This window comes from Oncorhynchus kisutch, unplaced genomic scaffold, assembly GCF_002021735.2.
Source record: "Oncorhynchus kisutch isolate 150728-3 unplaced genomic scaffold, Okis_V2 Okis03b-Okis08b_hom, whole genome shotgun sequence".
Classification (NCBI taxonomy): domain Eukaryota; kingdom Metazoa; phylum Chordata; class Actinopteri; order Salmoniformes; family Salmonidae; genus Oncorhynchus; species Oncorhynchus kisutch.
The window spans coordinates 12,471,563-12,486,468 of NW_022261980.1; the positions used below are offsets into that span (position 1 = coordinate 12,471,563).

General features: G+C 46.0%; 1 protein-coding gene across 1 annotated transcript in view; it reads left to right on the forward strand.

Moving 5' to 3' along the window:
- Nucleotides 1-14,906, forward strand: part of LOC109886212 (C-myc promoter-binding protein) — a 162,968-nt gene that overhangs the window by 71,028 nt on the left and 77,034 nt on the right. Inside the window, 5 exon segments of the mRNA XM_031812600.1 lie at nucleotides 8,005-8,288; nucleotides 9,113-9,179; nucleotides 9,738-9,796; nucleotides 10,695-10,839; nucleotides 11,751-11,926. Of these exon segments, the coding sequence (XP_031668460.1) occupies nucleotides 8,005-8,288; nucleotides 9,113-9,179; nucleotides 9,738-9,796; nucleotides 10,695-10,839; nucleotides 11,751-11,926 (731 nt within the window).

Below are 14,906 nucleotides of genomic sequence, written 5' to 3' on the forward strand. Positions count from 1 at the left end.
CACACACTCTCATAAATGTGGACACACATCCACACACTCTCATACATGTGGACACACATACACACACTCTCATACATGTGGACACACATACACACACTCTCATAAATGTGGACACACATCCACACACTCTCATAAATGTGGACACACATACACACACTCTCACACATGTGGACACGCATCCACACACTCTCATACATGTGGACACACATACACACACTCTCATACATGTGGACACACATACACACACTCTCATAAATGTGGACACACATACACACACTCTCATACATGTGGACACACATACACACACTCTCATACATGTGGACACACATACACACACTCTCATAAATGTGGACACACATACACACACTCTCACACATTTGGACACACATACACACCTCCTAATCCCCAAGAACGCTTATACCTCCTACATACACACACATGCAGTTAACCTCCAAGGAATGTTATCCCACCGAACACACACACGCTGACACACACACACACACACACACTTACGCATTTGTATTTTTTATGGATCCCCATTAGTTCCTGCCAAGGTAGCAGATACTCTTCCTGGGGTTTATTATGGATCCCCATTAGTTCCTGCCAAGGCAGCAGCTACTCTTCCTGGGGTTTATTATGGATCCCCATTAGTTCCTGCCAAGGCAGCAGCTACTCTTCCTGGGGTTTATTATGGATCCCCATTAGTTCCTGCCAAGGCAGCAGCTACTCTTCCTGGGGTTTATTATGGATCCCCATTAGTTCCTGCCAAGGCAGCAGCTACCCTTCCTGGGGTTTATTATGGATCCCCATTAGTTCCTGCCAAGGCAGCAGCTACTCTTCCTGGGGTTTATTATGGATCCCCACTAGTTCCTGCCAAGGCAGCAGCTACTCTTCCTGGGGTTTATTATGGATCCCCATTAGTTCCTGCCAAGGCAGCAGCTACTCTTCCTGGGGTTTATTATGGATCCCCATTAGCTGTTGCCAAGGCAGCAGCTACTCTTCCTGGGGTTTATTATGGATCCCCATTAGTTCCTGCCAAGGCAGCAGATACTCTTCCTGGGGTTTATTATGGATCCCCATTAGCTGTTGCCAAGGCAGCAGCTACTCTTCCTGGGGTTTATTATGGATCACCACTAGTTCCTGCCAAGGCAGCAGCTACTCTTCCTGGGGTTTATTATGGATCACCACTAGTTCCTGCCAAGGCAGCAGCTACTCTTCCTGGGGTTTATTATGGATCCCCATTAGTTCCTGTCAAGGCATCAGCTACTCTTCCTGGGGTTTATTATGGATCCCCATTAGTTCCTGCCAAGGCAGCAGCTACTCTTCCTGGGGTTTATTATGGATCCCCATTAGTTCCTGCCAAGGCAGCAGCTACTCTTCCTGGGGTTTATTATGGATCCCCATTAGTTCCTGCCAAGGAAGCAGCTACTCTTCCTGGGGTTTATTATGGATCCCCATTAGTTCCTGCCAAGGCAGCAGCTACCCTTCCTGGGGTTTATTATGGATCCCCATTAGTTCCTGCCAAGGCAGCAGCTACTCTTCCTGGGGTTTGTTATGGATCCCCACTAGTTCCTGCCAAGGCAGCAGCTACTCTTCCTGGGGTTTATTATGGATCCCCATTAGTTCCTGCCAAGGCAGCAGCTACTCTTCCTGGGGTTTATTATGGATCCCCATTAGCTGTTGCCAAGGCAGCAGCTACTCTTCCTGGGGTTTATTATGGATCCCCATTAGTTCCTGCCAAGGCAGCAGATACTCTTCCTGGGGTTTATTATGGATCCCCATTAGCTGTTGCCAAGGCAGCAGCTACTCTTCCTGGGGTTTATTATGGATCACCACTAGTTCATGCCAAGGCAGCAGCTACTCTTCCTGGGGTTTATTATGGATCACCACTAGTTCCTGCCAAGGCAGCAGCTACTCTTCCTGGGGTTTATTATGGATCACCATTAGTTCCTGTCAAGGCAGCAGCTACTCTTCCTGGGGTTTATTATGGATCACCACTAGTTCCTGCCAAGGCAGCAGCTACTCTTCCTGGGGTTTATTATGGATCCCCATTAGTTCCTGCCAAGGCAGCAGCTACTCTTCCTGGGGTCTAAATACATTAAAGCACTTACTGTACATCACATATAAAACAAAAGATATGGTGTGTGTAAAACCACTATACAATAATATTACACTGTGTGTGTGTGTGTGTGTGTGTGTGTGTGTCTGTGTGTCTGTGTGTGTGTGTGTCTGTGTGTGTGTGTGTGTGTGTGTGTGTGTGTGTGTGTGTGTGTGTGTGTGTGTGTGTGTGTGTGTGTGTGTGTGTGTGTGTGTGTGTGTGTGTGTGCGTGTGTGTGTGTGTCTCTTCACAGTCCCCGCTGTTCCATAAGGTGTATATTTACCTGCTTTTTAAATCTGATTCTACTGCTGCATCAGTTACCTGATGTGGAATAGAGTTCCATGTAGTCATGGCTCTATGTAGTACTGTGGAATAGAGTTCCATGTAGTCATGCCTCTATGTAGTACTGTGGAATAGAGTTCCATGTGGTCATGGCTCTATGTAGTACCGTGGAATAGAGTTCCATGTGGTCATGGCTCTATGTAGTACCGTGGAATAGAGTTCCATGTGGTCATGGCTCTATGTAGTACCGTGGAATAGAGTTCCATGTAGTCATGGCTCTATGTAGTACTGTGGAATAGAGTTCCATGTGGTCATGGCTCTATGTAGTACTGTGGAATAGAGTTCCATGTAGTCATGGCTCTATGTAGTACTGTGGAATAGAGTTCCATGTAGTCATGGCTCTATGTAGTACTGTGCGCCTCCCATAGTCTGTTCTGGACTTGGGGACTGTGAAGAGACCTCTGGTGGCATGTCTACCTCTTGTGGCAGGCATTGACACATTCACACACAACAACAGCTGAGGAGGACCTCAGCCAAAACATTACCCATACTGGGGCACCAGGAAACCACGGTGACGCACAGCACATGCCAGCAGCGAAAGTGGGTCACACACACACACACATACACACACACACACACACACACACACACACACACACACACACACAAGAATGAAATGGAACAGATACAACCAGAAATAGATAGGCAGTCACAGCTGCCGGAAGGATCTTGGCTTCAAAGAGTAACCACCAAGGAGAAACACCACGGTGACAGGCAGCAAGGTAACAGCTAGCTAGTAGCTTGATTGAGCTTGCCGAGGCTTAGTGGACCTATTTAATACTACCTAAAATACAACCCCAACCCCGGTCTGACCCAACTGTGAGTGCGGTAGGTGAGCTGTGTTTTCCTGGCCAAGGTCGTAGAGACAGTCAGGAGGTCCTGGTGTACTGCCCCTCATTCTGCACACAGACCAGGCTTCCCTTTAAACTGAGCTTGTCAGCCACTGACCCAGACATTTACTAACACAAAGTATGAACACTTTACAAGACAGCATACAAGACAGTGCAGACTGTACACACAGGCAGAACACACCCTCTGACTGAAGGCTGTTCTATACGAGACTGTACACACAGGCAGAACACACCCTCTGACTGAAGGCTGTTCTGTACTAGACTGTACACACAGGCAGAACACACCCTCTGACTGAAGGCTGTTCTGTACTAGACTGTACACACAGGCAGAACACACCCTCTGACTGAAGGCTGTTCTATACGAGACTGTACACACAGGCAGAACACACCCTCTGACTGAAGGCTGTTCTGTACTAGACTGTACACACAGGCAGAACACACCCTCTGACTGAAGGCTGTTCTGTACTAGACTGTACACACAGGGAGAACACACCCTCTGACTGAAGGCTGTTCTGTACTAGACTGTACACACAGGCAGAACACACCCTCTGACTGAAGGCTGTTCTGTACTAGACTGTACACACAGGGAGAACACACCCTCTGACTGAAGGCTGTTCTGTACTAGACTATACCCTCTGTTACCTGACTATACCCTCTTCTGGGAACAGTTAGAAAACGACCTAAACACTGTAGGAGATCAGAAAAGCCTTTTGGCTGTGATCCACAGACTGTATATTATGATGTTATGTGATCTGTCTCTAAGAGCATAAAACTGGGTTTCCAGGAATCAAATTGCACTGTGTTTGTCTCTAGGATTTAGGCTAGATTTAGAATGTGTAGAGAGAGAAGGTAAAAACACAGAGAGAGAGTAACCTAGCTGGTACAAGGTCAGATATAGACAGAGAGAGTAAAGACAGAGAGAGAGGGTAACCTAGCTGGTACAAGGTCAGATATAGACAGCGAGAGTAAAGACAGAGAGAGAGGGTAACCTAGCTGCTACAAGGTCAGATATATGTATTTCTTTTTAAATGCTCAGGGATTTGTCTGCATAGAAAATGATTGGGCGGGCCTCTTAAGTCCAAAGAGGGCTCCTTGCCAAGCCCCCGGCCACACCCACCCCCTAAATCCCTTTTTGATCCAGAGAAAACCCTGATTCTTATTTAAGTTTCACTGAGAAGCACAGTGATTAATGGTTGATTATGGTGCACTAGATACAAGTATTACAAGACTAACTCTGTGTGGTTCATGTATGTTCTCCAGTCAGAGTGTGAGCGGTCGGAGGTCCGTCTCATCGCTCACGGGGCGCCGCTCCACGTCCTTTCCAACCGCTCTGCTAAAAACCGCTTCTCGCTCACAGGAAGGAAAAATATTATGTCGCTCCAAATTCCCTCCGTTCATTATAATCACCATTTAACCATCACCCATCTATTGTTGTCACTACCGGGACCTACCATTTAACCAACACCCATCTATTGTTGTGACTTCCTGGACCTACCATTTAACCATCACCCATCTATTGTTGTGACTGCCTGGACATACCATTTAACCAACACCCATCTATTGTTGTGACTTCCTAGACATACCATTTAACCAACACCCATCTATTGTTGTGACTACCTGGACATACCATTTAACCAACACCCATCTATTGTTGTGACTGCCTGGACATACCATTTAACCAACACCCATCTATTGTTGTGACTTCCTAGACATACCATTTAACCAACACCCATCTATTGTTGTGACTTCCTAGACATACCATTTAACCAACACCCATCTATTGTTGTGACTACCTGGACATACCATTTAACCAACACCCATCTATTGTTGTGACTACCTGGACATACCATTTAACCAACACCCATCTATTGTTGTGAGTACCGGGACCTACCATTTAACCAACACCCATATATTGTTGTGACTACCGGGACCTACCATTTAACCAACACCCATCTATTGTTGTGACTACCTGGACCTACCATTTAACCAACACCCATCTATTGTTGTGACTACCAGGACCTACCATTTAACCAACACCCATCTATTGTTGTGACTACCTGGACCTACCATTTAACCAACACCCATCTATTGTTGTGACTACCAGGACCTACCATTTAACCAACACCCATCTATTGTTGTGACTACCTGGACCTACCATTTAACCAACACCCATCTATTGTTGTGACTACCTGGACATACCATAAACACTCTGAATAGACTACATGTCATATTAAACACTCTGAATAGACTACATGTCATATTAAACACTCTGAATAGACTACATGTCATATTAAACACTCTGAATAGACTACATGTCATATTAAACACTCTGAATAGACTACATGTCATATTAAACACTCTGAATAGACTACATGTCATATTAAACACTCTGAATAGACTACATGTCATATTAAACACTCTGAATAGACTACATGTCATATTAAACACTCTGAATAGACTACATGTCATATTAAACACTCTGAATAGACTACATGTCATATTAAACACTCTGAATAGACTACATGTCATATTAAACACTCTGAATAGACTACATGTCATATTAAACACTCTGAATAGACTACATGTCATATTAAACACTCTGAATAGACTACATGTCATATTAAACACTCTGAATAGACTACATGTCATATTAAACACTCTGAATAGACTACATGTCATATTAAACACTCTGAATAGACTACATGTCATATTAAACACTCTGAATAGACTACATGTCATATTAAACACTCTGAATAGACTACATGTCATATTAAACACTCTGAATAGACTACATGTCATATTAAACACTCTGAATAGACTACATGTCATATTAAACACTCTGAATAGACTACATGTCATATTAAACACTCTGAATAGACTACATGTCATATTAAACACTCTGAATAGACTACATGTCATATTAAACACTGAATAGACTACATGTCATATTAAACACTCTGAATAGACTACATGTCATATTAAACACTGAATAGACTACATGTCATATTAAACACTCTGAATAGACTACATGTCATATTAAACACTCTGAATAGACTACATGTCATATTAAACACTCTGAATAGACTACATGTCATATTAAACACTCTGAATAGACTACATGTCATATTAAACACTCTGAATAGACTACATGTCATATTAAACACTCTGAATAGACTACATGTCATATTAAACACTCTGAATAGACTACATGTCATATTAAACACTCTGAATAGACTACATGTCATATTAAACACTCTGAATAGACTACATGTCATATTAAACACTCTGAATAGACTACATGTCATATTAAACACTCTGAATAGACTACATGTCATATTAAACACTCTGAATAGACTACATGTCATATTAAACACTCTGAATAGACTACATGTCATATTAAACACTCTGAATAGACTACATGTCATATTAACACAGTTTCTTTATGAAAATATTTAGTGAACTCCATGACAATACCTAAAGCAAGGGGCTATAGCAGCACACAAGTAGACTATACAAATGCATGCTGGGACAGGAATGCCCTGAGCTCATGAAGTGTGCGCTCCAGTCTTTGGGAAACTCACTCCGCGATCCAGTCAAATTGGACACCCTCCACTCCTCGCTCCACTCCTCGTTCCAGCTCCTCGCTCCACTCCTCGTTCCAGCTCCTCGCTCCACTCCTCGTTCCAGCTCCTCGCTCCACTCCTTGTTCCACTCCTCGCTCCACTCCTCGTTCCAGCTCCTCGCTCCACTCCTCGTTCCACTCCTCGCTCCAGCTCCTCGCTCCACTCCTCGTTCCACTCCTCGCTCCAGCTCCTCGCTCCACTCCTCGTTCCACTCTTCGCTCCACTCCTCGCTCCAGCTCCTCGCTCCACTCCTCGCTCCACTCCTCGCTCCACTCCTCGTTCCACTCCTCGCTCCAGCTCCTCGCTCCACTCCTCGTTCCAGCTCCTCGCTCCAGCTCCTCGCTCCAGCTCCTCGCTCCACTCCTCGCTCCAGCTCCACGCTCCACGCTCCACTCCTCGCTCAACTCCTCGCTCCACTCCTCGTTCCAGCTCCTCGCTCCACTCCTCGTTCCACTCCTCGCTCCACTCCTCGTTCCAGCTCCTCGCTCCAGCTCCTCGCTCCAGCTCCTCGTTTCACTCCTCGCTCCACTCCTCGTTCCAGCTCCTCGCTCCACTCCTCGTTCCAGCTCCTCGCTCCACTCCTCACTCAACTCCTCGCTCCACTCCTCGTTCCACTCCTCGCTCCAGCTCCTCGCTCCACTCCTCGTTCCACTCCTCGTTCCAGCTCCTCGCTCCACTCCTCGTTCCAGCTCCTCGCTCCACTCCTCGCTCCACTCCTCGCTCCACTCCCCGTTCCACTCCTCGCTCCTCGCTCAAGCTCCTCGCTCCGCTCCTCGTTCCACTCCTCGCTCCGCTCCTCGCTCCGCTCCTCGTTCTGCTCCTCGCTCCAGCTCCTCGCTCCAGCTCCTCGCTCCGCCCCTCGCTCCACCCCTCGCTCCGCTCCTCGTTCCACTCCTCATTCCACTCCTCGCTCCACTCCTCGTTCCGCTCCTCGCTCCAGCTCCTCATACCACTCCTCGCTCCACTCCTCGTTCCACTCGACTGACGTTCTCTGGTTCCAGTCAGCTGTATGGCAACAGATACATATGTGCCCCTACCTCTATGTACTAATGGATCCATCCTGATGTGTATCTGTGTTTCCTCATCTCAGGTGTACGGTGCAGCCATCCAGTTCTACGAGCCCTACTCCCAGGACTGTCTGACCGACCAGCAGCGCTCTCAGCTGGGTCTGCCGGGGCTGGACCACGGGCCCTCTTCCCCAGCCTCATCCCCAGCCACCTCCCCCTCCACCCCAGCTCCGGGCCCCAGAGCGCTACACACCAACAAGTGTATCTGTTTGCTGTCTCACTGGCCCTTCTTTGACGCCTTCCGCAAGTTCCTCACCTTCCTCTATCGATACTGCATCTCTGGACCTCACACCCTGCCCATCGAGAAGTGAGCACCGTGTGAATAATATATATTAGGACACAGCAGACATTTGTGGTGTCAACTGCAGCACTTGAACCCATTGGCCTTGGTGTTGCTAGGAACCATGCTGAGCCACGGTCCTTTATAAGTACACAGTGTTGTCAGTGACCCTGTATGACACTGCCTGTGTTGTCTGACAGCTCTGTATAGGACAGGCACCATACCCAGGCACTTTGTACATAGATATACTGTAGACACACTCCTAGAAGATTTAACAATTCCAAATGGTATCCAGTCCACTAAATAAACACCAGAGGCTATGTTTAGATCAAGTGTTTGCTGACAGTTCAACAGGGCATTGTGATGGTCAGGTGACAGTGTAGTGGCAGAACTCTATGTAAATCTACCCCCCCCATGTCCCAGACGGTGTGATGACAGATTATGCTCACCTCCTCCTCAGGGTTATTTCTGGCCTCATGTCCTGTAACTCTTCTCCTTCTTCTTCTTCTCCTTCCTCTTCTTCTCCTTCCTCTCCTTCTTCTCCTTCCTCTTCTCCTTCTTCTTCTCCTTCCTCTTCTTCTTCTTCTTCCTTTTCTTTTCCTTCTTCTTCTCCTTCCTCTTCTCCTTCCTCTTCTTCTTCTCCTTCTTCTTCTTCTCCTTCCTTTTCTTTTCCTTCCTCTTCTCCTTCCTCTTCTTCTTCTTCTCCTTCCTCTTCTTCTTCTCCTTCCTTTTCTTTTCCTTCTTCTCCTTCCTCTTCTCCTTCCTCTTCTTCTTCTCCTTCCTTTTCTTTTCCTTCTTCTTCTCCTTCCTCTTCTTTTCCTTCTTCTTCTTCTTCTTCTTCTTCCTGTCAGGCACATCTCCCACTTCATGCACAAGGTCCCCTTCCCCTCCTCTCAGAGGCCCAGGATACTGGTGCAGGTGAGTTAAGGCATCCATGGTGCTGGCTGCTATGTTGTGTTTATGGTTTCTGTCAGTGTGTGTCTCTATTCACGACTAAACCATGTCTGACTCTGTCTTGATCATAATCATCATTCTTTTAACAGTGTTTTTCTCAAAGTTATTTACATTGTATTGAGGTAACGTACCCCCTTCTAGCACCAATCTCTGGCAACAGAGACAGTACCGGTTATATGGGAGTCTTTGATAACAGCCAAATGTAGCGCGGCAGCCATTTTGTGCCAGACCTGTCCCCACCACACTATACCCCCTTCTAGCACCAATCTCTGGCAACAGAGACAGTACCGGTTATATGGGAGTCTTTGATAACAGCCAAATGTAGCGCGGCAGCCATTTTGTGCCAGACCTGTCCCCACCACACTATACCCCCTTCTAGCACCAATCTCTGGCAACAGAGACAGTACTGGTTAAATGGGAGTCTTTGATAACATCCACCTGCGAAATGAAATGCGGCAGCCATTTTGTGCCAGACCTGTCCCCACCACACTATACCTCTGGTAATGTGTTGACATTCCCCAGCTCTCTCCTCACGACAGCCTGATGTTGAGCCAGCCTGTGTCATCCCCTCTACCACTCAGGTAAGACAGGTATCATATACACCGAGTGTACAAAACATTATGAACGTCTTCCTAATATTGACTTGCACAACCCCCCCTCCCCCCTTATGCCCTCAATTTGTCGGGGGATGGACTTTACACTCCAATGCTTCCCACAGTTGTGCCACGTTGGCAGGATGTCCATTGTGTGGTGGACCATTCTTGATTCACACAGGAAATTGTTGAGCGTGAAAACTCCGGCGGAGTTGCTGTTCTTGACACACTCAAACCGGTGCGCCTGGCACCTACTACCATAACCCTGTTCAAAGGAACTGAAATCTATTGTCTTTAACCTGTCACCTCCCCTTCATCTACACTGATTGAAGTGGATTTAACAGGTGTATATCATAATAAGAACAGTAGTGGTCCTATAGCAGTACCTTGAGGAACTCCAAAACATACCTTTAGATTGGTTTAAAGAATTGGACGAAGGTTTGGTGACTGCCGGTGAAGTTCATGGTATTAGTTATGGTATGATTAATTGATTGTATGGTTATTTTATGGTTATTTTATGGTATTAGTTATGGTATGGTTATTTTATGGTATTAGTTATGGTATGGTTAATTGATGGTATAGGTTATGGTATGGTTAATGTATGGTATTAGTTATGGTATGATTAATTGATGGTATTAGTTATGGTATGGTTAAGGTATGGTATATGTTATGGTATGATTAATTGATGGCATTAGTTATGGTATGGTTAATTTATGGTATTAGTTATGGTATGGTTAATGTATGGTATTAGTTATGATATGGTTAATTGATGGTATATGTTATGGTATGGTTCATTGATGGTATATGTTATGATAGTGATGTAGTGTGTTAAACTCTTCTATGGCTGTGTTATGATGTGTTCATCTCTTCTATGGCTGTGTTCCAGTGGTGGTCGGTTTTCCATACTGCTGCAGAACCTCGGTCCGGAGAATGCTATAACGCTCCTGGTGTTTGCTGTGACAGAACATAAGATCCTGGTCCACTCTCTACGGCCCGCTGTTCTGACCAGTGTCACTGAGGCTCTGGTGGCTGTGAGTACCTCAGATATCAGCTGTTTAACACTATAGTACCTCAGATATCAGCTGTTTAACACTATAGAACCTCAGATATCAGCTGTTTAACACTATAGTACCTCAGATATCAGCTGTTTAACACTATAGTACCTCAGATATCAGCTGTTTAACACTATAATACCTCAGATATCAGCTGTTTAACACTATAGTACCTCAGATATCAGCTGTTCAACACTATAGTACCTCAGATATCAGCTGTTTAACACTATAGTACCTCAGATATCAGCTGTTTAACACTATAGTACCTCAGATATCAGCTGTTTAACACTATAGTACCTCAGATATCAGCTGTTTAACACTATAATACCTCAGATATCAGCTGTTTAACACTATAGTACCTCAGATATCAGCTGTTTAATGCTATAGAACCTCAGATAACGGCTGTTTAACACTATAGTACCTCAGATATCAGCTGTTAAATGCTATAGTACCTCAGATAACGGCTATTTAACACTATAGAACCTCATATCAGTTGTTTGAATCTTTAGGACTTTTAGTAGTTGCTTGTGGTTTTAGAAGGTAGTTTAAATAATTTACTATGGCAGTTTGATAGTAGGGTTTAAATAATTAGCTATGGCAGTTTGATTGTAGGGTTAAAATAATTAGCTATGGCAGTTTGAAAGTAGGGTTTAAATAATTCGCTATGGCAGTTTGATAGTAGAAGTTAAATAATTCGCTATGGCAGTTTGATAGTAGAAGTTAAATAATTCGCTATGGCAGTTTGATAGTAGAAGTTAAATAATTCGCTATGGCAGTTTGATAGTATTTTTAGTAGTAGCTAACAATTGTAGTATTGGTAATGTCTCTCAGTTTTGACAGTAGTTTTAAAGGTTCAGTTTCCTCATTTGACCTCTTTCTCTCCCCCTCAGATGATCTTCCCATTCCACTGGCCGTGTCCGTACATCCCTCTGTGCCCACTGGCTCTGGCAGGGGTCCTCTCCGCCCCCTGCCCCTTCATTGTGGGGGTCGACTCACGCTACTTTGACCTTTACGACCCCCCTCTGGACGTCAGCTGTGTCGACCTCGACACAAACACCATCTCCCAGTAAGCACAGCTTCTTCTGACACAAACACCATCTCCCAGTAAGCACAGCTTCTTCTGACACAAACACCATCTCCCAGTAAGCACAGCTTCTTCTGACACGAACACCATCTCCCAGTAAGCACAGCTTCTTCTGACACAAACACCATCTCCCAGTAAGCACAGCTTCTTCTGACACAAACACCATCTCCCAGTAAGCACAGCTTCTTCTGACACAAACACCATCTCCCAGTAAGCACAGCTTCTTCTGACACAAACACCATCTCCCAGTAAGCACAGCTTCTTCTGACACGAACACCATCTCCCAGTAAGCACAGCTTCTTCTGACACAAACACCATCTCCCAGTAAGCACAGCTTCTTCTGACACAAACACCATCTCCCAGTAAGCACAGCTTCTTCTGACACAAACACCATCTCCCAGTAAGCACAGCTTCTTCTGACACGAACACCATCTCCCAGTAAGCACAGCTTCTTCTGACACAAACACCATCTCCCAGTAAGCACAGCTTCTTCTGACACGAACACCATCTCCCAGTAAGCACAGCTTCTTCTGACACAAACACCATCTCCCAGTAAGCACAGCTTCTTCTGACACGAACACCATCTCCCAGTAAGCATTGCGGCGACTACCAACCCCCTGTTGTGTACTAGAATGGAATAGACTAAAGGTTTCTATCCATATAATGTGTAAAGTCTCTTTTTTGAGTACAGATTTTTTTTAGGTATCCTTTATTTAACTAGGCAGGTCAGTTAAGAACAAATTCTTACTTACAATGACGGCCTAGGAACAGTGGGTTAACTGCCTGTTCAGGGGAACAGTGGGTTAACTGCCTTGTTCAGGGGAACAGTGGGTTAACTGCCTTGTTCAGGGGAACAGTGGGTTAACTGCCTTGTTCAGGGGAACAGTGGGTTAACTGCCTTGTTCAGGGGAACAGTGGGTTAACTGCCTTGTTCAGGGGAACAGTGGGTTAACTGCCTTGTTCAGGGGAACAGTGGGTTAACTGCCTTGTTCAGGGGAACAGTGGGTTAACTGCCTTGTTCAGGGGAACAGTGGGTTAACTGCCTTGTTCAGGGGAACAGTGGGTTAACTGCCTTGTTCAGGGGAACAGTGGGTTAACTGCCTTGTTCAGGGGAACAGTGGGTTAACTGCCTTGTTCAGGGGAACAGTGGGTTAACTGCCTTGTTCAGGGGAACAGTGGGTTAACTGCCTTGTTCAGGGGAACAGTGGGTTAACTGCCTTGTTCAGGGGAACAGTGGGTTAACTGCCTTGTTCAGGGGAACAGTGGGTTAACTGCCTTGTTCAGGGGAACAGTGGGTTAACTGCCTTGTTCAGGGGAACAGTGGGTTAACTGCCTTGTTCAGGGGAACAGTGGGTTAACTGCCTTGTTCAGGGGCAGAACGACAGATATGTACCTTGTCAGCTCGGGGATTCGATCTTGCAACCTTCCGGTAACTAGTCCAACTTTGCTAGTCCAACGCTCTAACCACTAGTCTACCTGCTGGTTACTAGTCCAACACTCTAACCAGTAGGCTACCTGCTGGTTACTAGTCCAACACTCTAACCACTAGGCTACCTGCTGGTTACTAGTCCAACAGTCTAACCACTAGGCTACCTGCTGGTTACTAGTCCAACAGTCTAACCACTAGGCTACCTGCTGGTTACTAGTCCAACACTCTAACCACTAGGCTACCTGCTGGTTACTAGTCCAACACTCTAACCACTAGGCTACCTGCTGGTTACTAGTCCAACGCTCTAACCACTAGGCTACCTGCTGGTTACTAGTCCAACACTCTAACCACTAGGCTACCTGCTGGTTACTAGTCCAACACTCTAACCACTAGGCTACCTGCTGGTTACTAGTCCAACACTCTAACCACTAGGCTACCTGCTGGTTACTAGTCCAACACTCTAACCACTAGGCTACCTGCTGGTTACTAGTCCAACGCTCTAACCACTAGGCTACCTGCTGGTTACTAGTCCAACACTCTAACCACTAGGCTACCTGCTGGTTACTAGTCCAACACTCTAACCACTAGTCTACCTGCTGGTTACTAGTCCAACACTCTAACCACTAGGCTACCTGCTGGTTACTAGTCCAACACTCTAACCACTAGGCTACCTGCTGGTTACTAGTCCAACACTCTAACCACTAGGCTACCTGCTGGTTACTAGTCCAACACTCTAACCACTAGGCTACCTGCTGGTTACTAGTCCAACACTCTAACCACTAGGCTACCTGCTGGTTACTAGTCCAACACTCTAACCACTAGGCTACCTGCTGGTTACTAGTCCAACACTCTAACCACTAGGCTACCTGCTGGTTACTAGTCCAACACTCTAACCACTAGGCTACCTGCTGGTTACTAGTCCAACACTCTAACCACTAGGCTACCTGCTGCCCTTTGTGACTATGGCTTTCTGCTCAGTCCCCAACCAACTCTCACAGTATGACTCTCCAAGACTCTCCACTTAGCTAACGGGCTGAGAACAGTCAACCATAGTGAAGAGCCTCCATCCACTTAGCTAACGGGCTGAGAACAGTCAACCATAGTGAAGAACCTCCATCAACTTAGCTAACGGGCTGAGAACAGTACAGGGTCAACCATAATGAAGGGCCTCCATCCACTTAGCTAACGGGCTGAGAACAGTCAACCATAGTGAAGAGCCTCCATCCACTTAACTAACGGGCTGAGAACAGTCAACCATAGTGAAGAGCCTCCATCCACTTAGCTAATTCCTCAAGGTGGGCTGTAACCCCAGTTGAGACAGTCTATTCCTCAAGGTGGGCTGTAACCCAGCTGAGACAGTCTATTCCTCAAGGTGGGCTGTAATCCAGTTGAGACAGTCTATTCCTCTAGGTGGGCTGTAACTGTAACCCCAGTTGAGACAGTCTATTCCTCACGGTGGGCTGTAAACCCAGTTGAGACAGTCTATTCCTCAAGGTGGGCTGTAACCCAGTTGAGACAGTCTATTCCTCAAGG